Source organism: Syngnathoides biaculeatus, chromosome 15 (assembly GCF_019802595.1).
Source record: "Syngnathoides biaculeatus isolate LvHL_M chromosome 15, ASM1980259v1, whole genome shotgun sequence".
In the NCBI taxonomy this organism is placed as follows: domain Eukaryota; kingdom Metazoa; phylum Chordata; class Actinopteri; order Syngnathiformes; family Syngnathidae; genus Syngnathoides; species Syngnathoides biaculeatus.
The window spans coordinates 8,614,940-8,632,276 of NC_084654.1; the positions used below are offsets into that span (position 1 = coordinate 8,614,940).

Here is a 17,337-nt window from a genome sequence, read left to right on the forward strand (position 1 = left end):
GTCAGCCGTCCATGAATGTTGTTATGCTGCACCGCTGTTCATGTAACAGAGAAAGCCACTTGAAGAGAGTCGTGTGTGTTTTGATACGGAGTGTAACCTTTTTGTTTCTATGCTTAGTAGTAATGGTCACACACATTTGAGTCTATCTGGCAGTCCTCTTTGATATTTGATCGGTTACCCACAGTCTTCATAATACGTCTCTTCACTCCTTAGAAAGGCAATCCCCTTTGTTTGCAGGACACATTTTTCCTCCTTGAGCGATTGTGCACAGCATGGCAGAACCAAACTTCGATGTATCTAAAAACCACTAACGTTGTACAGTACCAAAATGAGACCTCAGTATTTGTTTCAGTGTTCAATCATGATTGCGTGAAAGATAAAGACAATATTTTTGTCTTCTTTGGATCCGCTTGGATGGTTGCCTCCTAGTCTTTCCAGTGGTCGCTTCCAGAACGTGGGAAACCAATGTTTGGACAATCACCCAGAGATAGTTTATCAACTGACTGGCCCAGTGTAGCTGGAACACGAATTTAAGTAAATAGTTGTCTTTGAACAGACCTAACTTTAAACACTAGAAACTCATATATAGATTACTACTCTTTTAGTGTCTGTTGAGCGTGATTGATTGTAACATAAAAAAGTGCAGTACGTTTGAAATTTCTGTCTGTTTGATTAGGTTGCAAGAGTCAGTCAACACCTTTCTAGACGATCCAGGTCCAGACGTGACACTGACTTTAGGACCAGACATGCGAAAAATCCAGTACTGTTTTTGCCTGCTTAAGGTAATAGATTTACAATATTTATAGTAGTCCCTGTCAGTACTGTGTATGTCTGAACCATATGTGTCTCCTGTTACTCTTGTTGTGTTGGAGGAAGAATGCCATTTTCATTCTGGTTGTGGAACAGTGAAGAGTAGGAGAACTTCTCCTTGTTCTCTGTGATCTGAAAAAAACTGCATTTACTTTGCTGTGTTTTATCACTGTTCATGTACTGATGTGAGTACATTTGCAATATACCGCAAAGGATAAAAATGGCCCCTCCATTAGTAGTAACGTGACGAAATTTTCCAAAGATAATACTCTGTCAAAGTGCCAATTCTGGTTTGAATGGCCGCTTCAACCTGAATAGTAAAATCTGATGATGGGTTCCAGAGAAATGTATTATTTTTTCGTTGGAAAAATGTCGTTTTTGGGGAACAATTTTATGTGGTATCATCAATAGGAAATATGGTCCAAAAAGCATTATTTAATGTATTTTAAGCAATGTTTAAGTGATATGTAAATTAATATTTCCTTTCACTTGTCCTCAACCTTTTGGTTTTGTCTACTTTTCAGTGAAGTTTTTTATTTGGCTTCAGTTTTTTAAAAAATTCAACCAATAAGATCATATGGAGGATACCCTGGGGATTACGACTCAGGACACGCTGGAGAGACTCCGTCTCACAGTTGGCTTACAAACACCTCGGGTCCCCCCCACCACCACCAAACAGCTGGATGAAGTGGCTGGGGAAAGGGAAGTCTGGGTGTCCCTATTAAGGCTACTGCCCATCCGACCCGACCTTGGATAGGCAGTTGAAGATCGTGTGGGCCAAATATCCAAGGAGTTCTCTGAGTTGGCCTGTCAAATTGCATCACTTTCCTTCACAATTGGACTAAAATAGCACAAATGTAACACTATTTATTGATGAAAAAAATTTGTCACAGGTCACCGCAACTTCCCTGCTGCAGCCTGGCCTTAAGGTGGGGCTCAAAGCCAAGCGCCTGGTGGCTGGGCCAGAACCCATGGAGCAAGGGTAACTCAGGTCCCCCTTCTCACTGGCTGACCACCTGCAGTGTGAGCTGGGTGTCTCTAGGGATGTGGAAGGTCACTTCTGTCGTTGGGAAGGAGCCTGAGCTGGTGTGCGAGATCGAGAAGTTTCCAGTGGATATAGGTTGTGACAAGACGAGACTAGACGAGGTTGTGTTCTCTCCCTGCTGCTTTTCTCTCCCTACACAAATGACTGCACCGCAATGCACGCGGATGTCAAACTCCTGAAGTTTTCGGATGACACCACAGACATGAGCCTCATGACAAGTCTGCGTATCAACAGGAAGTGGAGAGGTTGGAGCTTTGGTGTGGCCGACACAACTTGGAGCTGAACACGCTCAAGACTGTAGAGATGATTGGGGACTTCAGGAGGCATCCTTTGCCACAGCTGCCCCTCACGCTGTCCAACTGTACTTGTTCTCTTTGATGGTCACTGTTGCTTTGCTGTCGTACATGATGACAACTTTTCACTCTTATATTCCTGTGCTGTGCTACAAAATATCCTTAACCTATGTCCCTTTTAATGTTTGGACCTTAAACCTTCTGGAAAGTTGGTGAAACCTCAGTCCTAATTTTCTTTTTAACTTTCTTACCAACCCTACAAAGTTATTAATCTGTGTTGGTTTTTTGGGTGGATGTGGGGGCTCTCCGGGGGACAGAGAATGATTCTGGGCAATCAAAATGGAAACAGCAGTAACCATGATCTACAGGAGTCACCAGCAGCCATACCAGAGGAAAAAGACATTAAGGAGCGCCACTGTGCAGAAGAAGTCATCAAACTAAAGGAGTTGCTGGAGCAACGTGATCATGAAATCCGTATCCTTTGGCATTGCGTTATCATCACATAATACTTGCCGTAATTCAGTGACTCCGAAATGGTGGCTCGGGGCCCAAAGGTGGCTCGTGAAGCTGTTTAGGCTGGGTTGCAGGCAGGTTGTAAAAAAAGTAAAAAAATACTAGCATTATTCAGAAAGTTATAACAGTTACAGTCCCTTTGGCCTGGATCCTTCACTGACCCCCCCCCCCCCCAAACAAAAAGGATAATAATACATTTTGCACTGAAAAGAAGTGCCATGATTTGATATATTGTACATGCAGTTGAATTTACAGTTGATGCGATGGTGTGTTGCTGCCCAGAGCACACAGCACTTTGTTGAGGCCCCTGAAAACTGGTTCATTGTGATATCCAGAGGTTTTTTTTCAATAAGGCATGCTGGTAAGCACTTCTAAACTGTCAGCATGCATAGTTTTGTCTATTCATATTTTTTCAGTCTATTTTCAAACATGTTCGTTCTTGTTGCCAACCGCAGTGGGTCGTGACTCAAAATGTAAACGAAATCAAACATTGGGGCTTCACAATCGACAAGAGGTCCCACATTTTCCAACTGTTTAGTATCTGAACAGCTGAGTGATGGCAGTGATGACCATTACAATGTTTGAAGCATCCTGATATTTTGATACTCAATCAGAAATATTCATCTCAGTGCAGGGCTTTGTCTTATTCATTGGTCCTGATGTGGTCCATTAAAACCGGAGTAACCTGTGGCCCTCAAAGATTAGTTTTGTGCTCCACCGCTCTGGTTTAAAGGCATGTTCTATATTTCCTGTGATGTTTGCTTTACTGGATAACTTAATAGAAAGTGACAAGAAAAATGGAGCAGAAAGATTGAATGAGCATCATGAGATATGTGTGACCACAATATGTGCAGAGAATGGCTTTTGAGGGAACCCACTGATTCAGTGTGGAGCCCCACCAAGAAATATTTTCACTGCATACTTCAAGCTGAACATTAATGAAATATCAGATGTCAGACTTTGCCGTAATGGAAAAACCTGGTGGATATTAGTCTTAAATAAGTACTTGTATGAAACAATAAAATTAAACCTAGAGATAAAGTATATTTTGCCTGTAATAGCGAGCCACTACAGATTAAACAAATTAGTGGTGGGTTTCAAATTTGGGCATTTTCACTGTCATTTGAGACTGTCATGAAGACACAGTTCCGTCATGCTGTTGTTCCCGCTAACATCCCTTTTGAGTGACTGACAACAATAAAATGGTCTCCTGATCCTTCATTATGGAACATCCTAGACATTCTCCTGACGACCGCAGTTTTTGTTGTGTTGTATGTCCACAGCTAAACATGGAGTGAAATCATGACAAGACCATGGATGAAGGACAAACAAATGTTATTATGGAATGTGCTTCCATCATCAAATGTATAGTCCTTATATCCACTTTATGTGGGACGTAACAGCAGAAGTCCAATCAATATTTAATGACGCACACAAAAAAGTACACTACTGTATTGTAGAATGAAACCAAAGATAAAAATCTGTTTGAGGCCAAAACATTTATTTGAGAAATAAATATATAAAGGTCCCCCCCATCCATTTTCTTCCGCTTTATGCAAAACCGTTTTCCTATAAATGAAAAAATATTATTGTTATAAGAAGTAAATGTAATTTTAATTATCAATTTATGAGTTAGGACATACAAGAAATTATTAATAGCGACTCACACATATTTTACAGTTCACCTGGCTGTGCCTCTTCCTCCTGGCACGGCTTCACTGTAGCGTGTTTTTCCGCTGAACCACCTTGGTGCAAGAGTCTTGTGCGTGTGACAAATATAGCTATGGATCTTTGTTAGCCCTGTTTTTTTCTGGGTGAGAATATTCTTGTAAAGAGACACACCACCTTTGATTATGTTTGAGAAAGGAAGCCCCGATGCCGTGGGGCTCGCCGCTGCCCCCAGTTCTTAAGGCAGGCAATTGCAGCTGCTAGACAAGCGCTCCCGGGCTCAGTGCAGTTCACTGAAGGTCAATCAATCTTCTCTGTTGCAAGTTTCCTGTACACTACAGAATGTCTTCAGCATGTCTAATTTACAGAAATGTTTGATGCTAGCAGTGTGGCTCTTTTTTGCTGAAGAAGAAAAAGAAGAAGAAGCAGACACAAGTGTTGAGAAAGAGGAGGAGGAGGCACGAACAACCAGGGCCAATGAATTTCAGCTAACTTCACTGAGCTCAGGTGCACTCGTCCAACAGCTTTGAAGGACGTGTTGTGCGGGTGCGCCGAAACCCTAAGGGTCCTGGTGGCCGCCCTAGTACTTTGTGGTTGACAATGGTCACACTGTAGACCCTTAGCCAATCGGGACATAGAACACGATGTGGGGTTTCTCTTTGCGAATCAGGATACAGAGCACAATGGGTATTCATATGCTGTGAAAATAAACTGCTGCGCTGTAAAAAATTACACAGGAAGAAACGCAAAAATCTGTATCCTAGTGAGGCCGCGTAAAGTGAACTCTGTAGTACCAAGGGAACACTAGTATATTGAAATAATTGTGAGCTCGTTTCAAGCTACCCACAAATGTTATTCCATTGTAGACTGGCATTAGGTGTTTACTGAGGCTATGCCACAAACATAGAGAGGTTAAAAAATACATTATTTGTGGCTAATATTAGACATTCAAATGTGACGTGGCGCAATAGTTGTGGGTTAGCTATAACAATATAATAGTCACTCTCCAGTGGTATTTCCTAGGAAGCATTCAGTAAAATATTACCTCAAACACATGGAAGCATATGGAGAAGTGAAACTCGTGGCAGATGAAGTGTGAACAGCCTCACAGGGTCCGTTCTACTGTTTCAGCCTTTTATAATAGCCAGTCAATGTCTATGCCACACTCTCGCAAGTGCACCCGGACTCACAAGACTTTTGACACTTTGACTGGAGTAGACATACACATACAATCTCATCAGTGGAGAAGATTTTGTGGAATCTTGGCAAATTCCCTGCAGCCTCCCTGGCTCTCTTCTCGCCACTGATTCATCCCAGACCATGACATCTCCCCGAGTCTGTAATGTCTGACAGGGAGCACATGTCAGCAATATGCCATTATTAAAAGCCTACTATTGTGCATGCCGTGAGGAAACTAATGTGCTTGCTTCCCTTTATTTTGTTGTCGTTTTTGGCTCTCCTCACGGAAATTCTTTCTGAAAGCAATACATATTCATCAGTCTAGCTTTCAAGTCTATCATCTGGGTCTCAGGTACAACATGTTTTGTCATCTGAAGTATGGCTTCCCATTAAGTATAAATATTTCATCTTTGTCTTCACAAATAAAAGACACGTTTGCACTTTAACTCAGTGCCTATAGGTATCCTGGTTAAGATTTTGAAGAAGGAGAAAGAAAGGGCCAATGACACAGCAAAGCAGGTCACAAGTATTTCCAGTGGACGGAAGCCTGCAGCCGAGAGTGATTCTATTTGGTCAGCAAAGCGACAACAAAAAGTGGGAAACAATGAATTTACCTCAACTGGTCATGGAGGACGAGCTGCGCACTACATGCAAAGAGGTACGGTACTTAAAATATTCATTTATGTTTCTAGAGTGTTTTTGTATTCTAAGTGAGACGAACTGGACTGGGTTACTTTGCAGATGTTCTTGCATCTTTCAAGAGTGCTGTTACCTGAAAGAATATCTCAGTGCCATTTTTTTTTTTTTTTGCATCTGATATTGTGATTGTACCATTTTCTTACCTCCATTCCTTTTTTTTTAAAGTTTAGTGTCATTTCATTTTGATGACTGCTGGACTATGAAAAAATTAAACACCCTTCCTGAGTTCCATTCATTTTGTAGATGTGTTAGGGCAAGTGAGAATCCATTTAATTTTTTTCAGATCGATGCAGTATAAACTGTCGTTCGAGGATTTTCATCAGTTGTAGGACAGTCTAGAGCATTTCCCATAGTTTTAATATCCAAGGTTAGCTCTCTCATTAGGTTTGCTCGAAAACTTAATGGGCATTTTCAGTCTCACATGGTGGGGGAGAAGCTTGGACCAAAAAGACTACATAAAAACTCCATGTCCATTCTCCAAGCCGCTTATCCTCACAACGCTCATGGGAGTGTCGGAGTGTATCCCTGCTAACATCGGGCAAAAAGCAGACTAAACCTTGAACTGCTCGCCTGTCAATCACAGGGCACATATCAACACCATCACTGAGCGGGAGTTGATCCCATGCTGTCCTCACCAAAGTCAGGCGAGTGTAAAACTGCACCATCGGTGACCTAGCTCATAAAATGTTAGGGCAGAGCTCTTCAATATTACAACAACTGCGGGAAATAGTTCAGTATTTGCCCCCAGTCAATGTCAGGAAGAAAGTTTTGACACAAAGTTAATATAATTAAGGACATTTCCTCATCCTTGCCAAAGAAGACAAACATCCTGAAAACATCATCACCTCAAGTTCTTGTTGTGACTTGTCGCTGCCGTTAAATACCGAGAATGAGACAAATGGATCCCGCTAACAAAAGAGTTTGTGAATGTTTCGCAGATGTTGTCTGCTGTATAGCTGACAACTACTTTTTCTTGCTGGAGGAGACAAAGAATTTGTGATGGATTACATGCAGACTGCTGCGAGGTGATTTCCTTCCTGTGGAATGTCAGAGCCCGGGCCGATCCTTCGTGTGTAGGTTGATGTTTTCCTAGGAGCATGACAAATCCTTGATATTTTATAGTAGACCATGGTCAGACAACCTGGAATCTCTTTAGTACTTTATTTCTAAACATTGCCATCAACTGGGTGATCATGTGAGCATGTACAGTGTGTGTGTGTGTGTGTGTGTGTGTGTGTGTGTGTGTGTGTGTTTGTGTGTGTCTGTGCATGCATGCGTTTATGTATATAGACACAAGCATTTAAACGTGTGTGTGGAGGGGTGCGTGTGTATGCACCAAATTTTCAGTCCTCTTGAGAGTGGGTGAACTCAATTCCACTTAAGTATCATGGTTTGATATTTTTCAGATACAACAAAAAAAATCTTCCTTTTTCAATCAATTGTATTAGCATCACCAACATATAAAAAAGATATAATTCTAAAAATCAATCTGATCAAGAAGTCACACATTTTCTGCAACCGAGTATATTTTACAAATAAATAGTTCCTAAGTTAAATCAGTACATGGCCCGCAGCTGTGACAGTATTATCTATATCCCTCCGTTGTGCACGTCGACACATTTAGCAGCCTTGTCATATGCACGTGGATCTTTTGTTACATTATGAGAAACGGATTACATGGTCCGCCCCAAACTATTATTTATTTGTAGTAGCTGTATACACACCTACCTGTCATTTGGAACCCACGAAGCTCTCGTCCTTTGCACCCGTGCAATCCATTTTTCACAACGAACCAGATCCCTTGCAAACTTATGAAGGTTAAATCAATCTTCCCGAGTGTTCAAGCAATGTCCAGCAATGCAACATTTTGGCTAACACGAAGGAACAACGAGCTACCTTCCCGGAGGTAAAACTAATAGAAACAAATGAGTCCACTTGAGGGTGGTCCTGCCATGTACATCACTTCCTGGTTCTTCTCGAAAACAAATCCCTCGAGACGATTTTCACGGTGGGAGTTACAGAAAGCTGTATACATCAAAATCACGTTTTGTGGTTAAAAAAAAAAACAAAACAAAGCCTGTGTTCATGTCAGCTGGCGTTTTTTCATTAATAACATATTAAAAATCATGCATTTCATGACAGTGGCCCCTAATTATTTCAATTTTTTTTTGCTTTTCATCTCCCACTCTGCAGTAAAATAGGTTCCAAACTCTCAAGTACATCTGCGTAGGTCTCAATACCCAACTGTCTGAGGTCAGTGCCAGAACGAGTTTTTCAAAAAATCTTATTAACGGAGCCCAAGTGTTTACTCTGCGGCATGTGATGAATCTGGCATTGTCGCCAAGGTAGAAGAAGGTTGTATAAAAGTATCAATAATCTGCTCAATCTATTTTGCCCTTTTTGTATCTATCCATCCATTTTCTATGGCACGTATATGGTTACGGGTATGCCGGTGCCTATCCTAGCTAACTGCAGGCAAGAGACGGGGTACACCCTGAACAGGTCGCCAACTGATTGCAAGCCGCATAAACCATCATGCGCACTCACATTCACACCTATGGACAATTTAGATTCTTCAATTGACCTACCATGCATGTTTTTGGCATGTGGGAGGAAACCGGAGTACCTGGAGAAAATATACAGGCAGCTGTAAGACAATGTGGTGGCAAAACCACTCAGACGAAATCCCTGAATTCCCATTCTTAACTCCCAAGACTTACATGAGAGATCGTAGCCATCTTAAATAAATACACAAGATAAATATGCTCAGAGATATTTGTAATGTTTGTTTTCAGTAAATGTACACCTAAATATTGTGTATATAATTATACTAACCGGATCTGATCTGTTTTTTTTTTTGTCATCTCATTGTATGACAGATTGGTCCCAGATGTGTCTTGCTATTCTGAAAGCATAACGTCATCACGTTTGCCACATCCTTTCCAGGGGTTTAGAGCATAATCTAAATGGAAAAAAAGAAAACATATACCAAGATGGTGTAATGATGACTGCAGAACAAGTAACTCCTGTTTTTTTTTTGGTGGGCTTATCAGTGCACTATTAAACTTACCTTGAATGCAAGCAGGGGTTACAGAGAGTGAAGATATTTAAGCAGTGAGACGCTCCGATGCAGAGGCTGCATGGCTGCATTTATTTGACTTTTCCTGCCTGGTTTTGTGTGAGTGGATGATGATAAACCCGAGCTTTCATAACTAGTTCATTCGTAGCCACTGGGCAGGGATTTTGAGCCAACAACTCATCAAACTGAGGCTGGGCCCCTGTCTGCTTTAACCACAGTTCTCCCATCCTCTCATTTTTGTCTATCTGTGCCCATTGTGGTGAAAAGGCCAGTAAAAGGCTAATTGCTAACAGTGTCTCTGAAAGACGAGCCTATTAGAAAAATAAACACACGTTTGAATCCAGTCCAAACAGATGAAGGTGGCAGTCGGCAAATCAATCATTCTGGGAAATGGAACATGGAACATTACGACGTTGTTGGAGCAGCGGTCGTATATATGTGACATTTTATATTTGTCCTTTTAAATGGTAGGTGATCTAAGGTATACCATTTCACCTGGCCTTACTCACATTTGAGCATGGGACATAAAATTCTCCAATGCAACTACTTCCTCGTGGTGACCTGAGGAAGTGAAGCATCTACTGCTCTTCAATTGCTAAATCCTGGATAGCAATCCTGGCTATTTGGCAACGCTGTCACAATCGGGTTTTGTGCATTTCAAAGCAAATATTAACACGAAGAAAGTTTGCCTCGCGTGTAATAATGCTTTTACTCCACTGATCATGTTCTGAACTAAATCACAAAATGTCTACATCCAGTCATGGTCCACTTGCATAAATATAACTGCTCCACATGAGATGCGCATGACTGACAATAAAGTCCGTGTAAATGATCCAGCTGCTCCATAACTTAATCAGAGAACTCGGGTCACTCCTGTCAGTCTTCAGAAAGGCTGTGCCTTGAAAAGTGTCTTTTGCTCTCCAACCATAATAAGTGACCCTGTGAACAAATTTTGCACAAAGTTAGTTTTGGCAAAAGCACGCAATAAAATCTGGAGAACGGGCTTCAAGTAACATTTTCATACTTGTATTTTTTCATAATTGGTAATTAATTCTGTCATTTGAAAAAAAAAAGGATTGAATAACAGGTGGGAAAACGGAGCATGTGACCTTGACAATATAGGGAAGGGCCACACTAATTAATACCATAACTCTGCACCATTGCTGAAATGCTTTGTTGTGGTTTATTAATGTTCATGCTTTAGAGCACAATGGGTGATGACCTCTAATGATGAAAGAAGTGACTTACTTGGGATCATGATGTTTATTCTACTTCGCTTACTTGGATGTAGTGGAATTCAACATAGCATTTGGTGTTTGTTTTGGCCATATCGCATTGCAACCCAAATAGAATATATGAAATTAAATGTCAAAAGCAAAAGCAAACTAAAATCCAAACTGCAATTTGGTTTTCATAGAAATACACTAAAATGGATCGAGGTTTCCCTTGCCCAGATGTAGGTCACCGGGGCCGCCCTCTGGAGCCAGGCCTGGAGGTGAGGCTCGAAGGCGAGCGCCTGGTGGCTGGACCTGCACCCATGGGGCCTAGCCGGGCAGAGCCCAAAAGGGTAACATGGGTCCCCCTTTTCATAGGCACACTGCCTGTGGGAGAGGCCATAGGGCTCAGGCCCAGTATGAGCTGGGTGGTGACCGAAAGCAGGGGCCTTGACAATCCAATCCCTGGTTGGATGAAATTCACATGGAGAGCCAGAAGACTCTGGATATTGTGGGGCTCTCATGGTTGATATGCCTCTGCAACCTCGCATGGACAGTGCCTCTGGATTGGCAGACTGGGTTGGTGGGTCCCCCTTTTTTGGAAGAGGCACAGGAGGGTGTGTTCCAACAACAGGGGGATCACCCTCCCAGCCTCCCCGGTAAGGTCTATTCAGGGGTGCTCGGGAGGAGTGTCCGTCAGGAAGTCGAATCTTAGATTATGGAGGAGCAATGCGGTTTTCGTCTTGGCTTTGGAAAAGTGGACCAGCTCTACACGCTCGGCAGTCTATTTGTGTTTTGTGGACTTGAAGAAGGCATTCAACTGTGTTCCATAGGAAGCTTTGTGGGAAGTGCTTGGGATGTATGGGGTACCAAACCACCTGATATGCCCTTTTCGGTCCCTGTAAGACCAGTATCAGAGTTTGATCAACATTGACTGGCAGTAAGTCGAACTCGTTTCTACTGAGGGTTGGACTCTGCCAAGGCTGCCCTTTGTCACAGATTCTGTTTATAACTTTTATAAGCATAATCTCGAGGCGCAGCCTAGGCGTAGAGGGGGTTCGCTTCGGTGGCCTCAGTATTGCATCCCTGCTTTTGCAGATGATGTGGCTCTGTTGGCCTCATCAAGCCGTGATACTCAACTCTAACAGCTGAAGTGGCTGGGATGAGAATCAACTAATTAGCTAACATGGCTAATGTTAGTAATTAATCAGTACTTTCACTTAGTAGCATGATACATACAGTAGATCAACCTGACTTTGTAGCGTTCAACAAATATATATCAGTTGTTTTTGAATATTCCATCCATCCATCCATTATACAAGCCACTTATCCTCACAAGGGTCACAGAAGAGCCGGAGCCTACCCCAGCTAGGTTCGGGTGAAAGGCAGACTACACCCTGAACTGTTCGCCAGTCAGTTGCAGGGCAGATATCAACACCATCACTGAGCGGGAATTGATCCCACGCTGCCCGCACCAAAGTCAGAGTAACAGAGTGGACATAATAAGCCTGATAACATTCAACTACACACATAATGTGACGCAAAAATTTTTTATATTTATTCCACAACCATCCTGTGTTTTAGCCTGCACTGAAGGGACAGAAATCTCTAATCATATCATCAACGACTTTCTTAAAAGGGGCAGTTACCCCATAATGACAGCGTGGACATCAAATTATACATGGAAAATGTTCAATATGATTCTGAAAATAAAATAAACATGATGAAACTATTCATTGCATCGAATCATTTGTTGTGGAGGATGAAACATTTTGATTCACTTTTTACACACACTGGATGTAGTTAGCACAGCACAGTGTGGTATATACCAAAAGTCAATGAACAAAAATTGTAGAAAATGAAGGAAACACATTTTGAGAGACTTTTCATTGTACTGGTATGTCTATAAATGTACGTTCACTTGCAATACGACCTCAGAGAGTCATGATTATGTGACATTTTGATGCTGACCAAGTGATTTTGATGAGGACATCAAAGGCACTTACTTTATAGCGATACTCACCCACATCTTTATTTTCATGCTGTGTAGGTCACTGGACGGTCATATTTGAATGACAGTTTCTTCTGGCACTGTATCCAAAAAGCCTCCATTGTAACTGCAAGGTTAACAGATGTCCCCTGTTGACAAGCTGCAGATGTAATGATGATGACCTTCCCGTAGAAACCGTTCCTGCTATAATTTGCTGCGCTCTTTCCATAGCACATCATTCTAACTTTTCCAACACATAAAACATGCCCAGTAGGGAGTTCAATTTCTTTTTGATGACCACACTGCAAGTAGTCTGGACTTATTAAAAAATATTGATGTTGTCAGAACTACACTTGTATTGTGTCCCTTGCAAGTTGCAGACGGAGCTACTTCACATGTCAATTTCCTTTCAGGTTGAGGTGCTTTTGACCCTCCAACGTACAAATGGAGTTGTGCGCTTGATGCACATCAGATTTCTTTTTAAAGCTAATGAATATACAAGGTGTTCATGTAGTAATTCAGCTCAGTGATGACTTGTATTAGGCTCCTTAGGGCTAACAACAGACTTGAGACGTCAAGACTTACATTTTACTATAAACTCTGCTCGCATGTAATAAGATGCTGATGGTTCTTGCAGGCTTTCTTCACACATCTATGAACTCGGCTGAGGTTTTCGTCGTAGACTACCTGTCAGAAGACCGCAATGGAAGCGTGGCCAAAATGTTGTATTTCTTTGCCCTTTGCAAATTACACCACGTCTTGTAATGCATTGAGGGAAAAATATCATCTGGGTTAAACATCATAGCTTTTTATTTTATAATGTTTATAGAAAAAAAAACTGTCATCCCAACACATTCCTCTGAGGCAGTCTGTCACTTCTTGGGGCATGGAAAAGAATTTGTAACATTATCCATGTGATCTCATTACTCCACAAGTTATGTGAGTACAATGTAAAAGACGTCATATTGAAAATATTCCTAGAATTTTTACCCTTTAAGAGTAAAATGAAACGCATTTCCCTCAAGAACCCCCAAGACTCATCTGTTGAGGTTGGCTCAGGCAACAAGTTTATGAGATTCCTGCTGGTTTCAATCAAGCTTTTCCGAAAATAACAGCTGAATTCCCCAACGTCTTAATCCCACATGAGTAACTGTCTTCTATGTCTGCTTTGTTGCAAAATAATACACATTTCACTAAGGTGCATGGAACTCGTCAAAGTTCACGTGTGAAACTTTTCATGGCATTGGCAAATTGCCAGATAACAATATATTACTGCAAGTGCCATTGTTATTTTTATTATAGTCTGCAACATATATTTTATTTATGTTCTCATTGGTAATAATTGTGAATTGAGGATTTGTCAGCATAAAAATGTAAAAACTCACCTAACCTATTGAACCAAATTGTTGCCATCTTTTGGATTCAGTATCTTGCCAGTGAAATTTCATATTTACAAGTAATACAGGTACGATGGCCTGACTTTTGCAAGCACATGTTTACAGCGATAATAAAAGTGGTTGTTGGAGCATATTATGAGCCCATTAAAAAGCAACTACCGCTGGGAGGTTTCGTCCTGACTTACAGTGTGTCCTTCCCTGCCCTGCACGTGGTAAGTTGCTCAAACTGCCGTGAGGGGAGTTTCTTTCATATATTGCTGATGTGTTCCAAAATACATGTTTACTGTACCAGTAATTGTGTCTGTTTCCTGGTAGAAACTATGTCCCTTATATTTGTTATGAGTTATAGGTGGGGAGTTGACAATGCCAGAGGGGTTTAAGCTCACATGTGGTTTTCAGGAGTTGGTGTGGATCATCTCAGATGGCGTTGAAACTTAATTTCCGACTGTCGATTGATTTCTATCAGATGTTTTGACAGTTAGCGGCCATGTTTGGATGGGCTCGATGTGTGGAGTACTTCCCTGATTGACTCTATTGTGTTTTACTGCTACTAGGACCACAGCTCTCAGTAGGAAAGCAAGAGGCCTTTGATACCTTTGTCACAGACCATAAGGATTGTCACATCATTGAAGACAACAAGAGTCTGCTCAAACAGAGGTACTTCACAGACTTGATATGATCATCTAAAGAAAACAAGTATCCACTCATATATGTACCCCACCGCATCCTAAGAGGTTTCACCTCAGTGTTCTGTCTTCATTATGTCACTATTTGCCAAACAACACTCAAGTCTAAAATTGTGATTTTTTCCCCCCCACTCTATGCAGGGCATTATTTATAAAGGAGACATAATATGGTAAATTTAATTTTACTTTGTAATCGCTTGTCTATAAATAATCATCAAGTGTCAAATGGAACAACCAAGCTGTTGTAAATTTTGATGCGACAAGTTAATTAATTTACATATGTTGAGTTTCTCTGAGGTCGGGCAAGGAGCCACCACATTTCACTAACGACCAAAAGCCGAGCAGAGATGCGCTGTTGGAAACACAATTAGACAGATTTTGTTCAACTCGGGACTCAACTTGTAATCATTCCCTCGCGCCTCTCCCAGTTGTCTTGGTAACGAAAGCTACTCTTGCGTTGCGAGGCCCCACAGTGAAGGGTCCTTCATAACAGGCTAATTTCAGTGACATGGCGAAAAGAAGTATATCATTCTTGATCCTTGGAGTATTTTCATTTAAGCATGTTATTAAGACAGCAAAGACAATTTTTAAATTGTTGAGGGCGGCAAGAGGAATGCATGTCACCTTATTATTATTAAAATTATTTGATGTTCGCACACACTATTTGACAGCAATTATAAAATAGTCTACTACTCTTGTTGTTTAAAAAAAACAGGACAGCAGAAGCCAGACAACTTGGGGAGCAACTTCATGACGCCAAACAAAAAATCAGTAAGTTGTTGGAATAATGATATGCTTGTGTAAAATTCAGGACTTCCTACGTGATGATTTAGCTTTGTGTTTATATTCAGACCTGTGGAATGTTTCAATGAGATTAACATTGGAAGGCTTTAGTTTCTTGAGTGCAGATTTAACTTTCCTGCCTGCTGATTTAGTAATAACTTTGTGAGCAATGCATACTACTTTTGCCCCTTTATCACTGCATGGTACATACCTTGTTCCCCATGGCTATAATCACAGTTCTACAGTACATGGTTGCATTCTACACTCCAGTCTCCGCATTTTCTTAGTGGCCTCAATCTCATCTTGAATGATCATTCTCTTCCATGACTGCCATTTGTTCGTTTGTCTCCCAAAAACTGCAGAGTGTATCCTGCCAATCACTCAACAAAAATAGTAGGCAAGGCCGTGGGTATGCCGCAGATGAAGGCCTCCATGTCCCTCACAAACTTTATTAACTGTGGTCCAAATCGTTTTCCAAATGATATTTCTCGTTCTTTTCTTCTGTCAATGTAAATGACAATTAGAAAAATTTTCAAGTCATCAAACATTGCATGAATCCTTCGAGTCCTCGACTTAATATTTCCCACCCTCCTTTTAACTTCTACCATACCTGACCATTTCCGATTCCATTCATATACTCTTAAATATACTTAGTATTAACAACATACAAAACGAAGCTACTCACTGTTGAAACTGATGCCGTCTGGACTCCGCAGGCGGGATGAGCATTACAGCTGCCACCCAAATATTATTTTCATTCTTCTTTACCATACATCATGAAACCTTAGTCTTTTTATGTCACATTTATTGATATGTAACCAAACAGGACTGCTTCATGGGTTTGTTTTTTAAAGCAATGTTGTTGAACCGCAATTTAAAAAACAATGGCTGATATCCATTGGTTAATTTTCATTTTTTTTATTTAATTATATTAATTATTTTAAGAGGTGTACCAACCATTTTGTCCACGTGTGTTTATAGATACATGTGGTAAAATATTTAGCAACATGATTTCTGCCACTAATGGCACCTGGGAGCAAAACCATGCCAATATATACAGTACCTTCGATTACCCTTCGAACAGTCTTCTTAAGTCTGCATTTGAATGCATCCAAAATGTATTCAATTTTGGAAACGCACCCGGCAAACGTCTCGATCCTGTTAAATATTACTGCATTATTAGACACATGGTCCTGCATTCCTTCTAGCTGAGGAGTGTTTTTAGTGGACGGTGGTTGCCTCCTCTGGCTGGAAAGCGGTGCTATAATATTAAGCTCAGTGTGCTTGCCTGCCATCTTGGAAGCTCTGCTTGGAAACTAAATGCAATATTTGTCTCTTGCTTGAAGTAGACTGTCGAAATTGTGCAATATACATTGAAGCTTTTTACTGCTTTGTCTGTTGGATGTTTTCAGAATTGGGCTCGAAATCAAAGCGAAGAACGGCAGCCTTTGTACACATTTGTCCAAACATTTCTCTGGTTTACAGGATTATTCTTGGCCACTTTGTATGGTCATAGAATCGAAACCCAACGAAGGAGCATATGTTCCCCAAAAGTGCACAGACATATATTTATTTTGGTAGATCATTGGTTCTCGTATTGAACAGTATACCTAGCAGCAGGATGCAGACAGGAACTCTTGATTTCTGCACCAGACGTGACAGATTAATGCAGCGCACTCTCATATGGGGCATATAGTATGTTGTATTTCACTTACCCTTAGCTTTAATAATATAAACATAAAAATATTGAAAGGTTTCAAAGACATTATTGCTGGACCACAGCTTATCTTCTTTGTATCCATTTCCCTCAAGATTAAACATGACTAATGCTCACTGAGCTATTAATTACCTGCTCACACCCCAATCCAGTAAAAACACAGATTGTGTGTTTTATATCAATACATAACAATTTAGGTTTCCCAGTTCATTTTTAACACACTTCTATTGTGCAGAAAATGCTCTTAGTGTGTCAGTTGACGTT

At 41.0% G+C, this 17,337-nt stretch overlaps 1 protein-coding gene across 7 annotated transcripts in view; it reads left to right on the forward strand.

Moving 5' to 3' along the window:
- The window catches only part of kif6 (kinesin family member 6), an 85,957-nt gene that overhangs the window by 56,824 nt on the left and 11,796 nt on the right, over positions 1-17,337 (forward strand). For 6 of the 7 annotated variants that reach the window (XM_061842916.1, XM_061842918.1, XM_061842919.1 and 3 more), the window contains 5 exons: positions 677-782; positions 2,466-2,622; positions 5,969-6,166; positions 14,442-14,544; positions 15,289-15,344. In XM_061842916.1, the coding sequence (XP_061698900.1) occupies positions 677-782; positions 2,466-2,622; positions 5,969-6,166; positions 14,442-14,544; positions 15,289-15,344 (620 nt within the window). The remainder of the gene's footprint in view (positions 1-676; positions 783-2,465; positions 2,623-5,968; positions 6,167-14,441; positions 14,545-15,288; positions 15,345-17,337) is intronic. The other variant, XM_061842917.1, reaches the window with a different exon arrangement.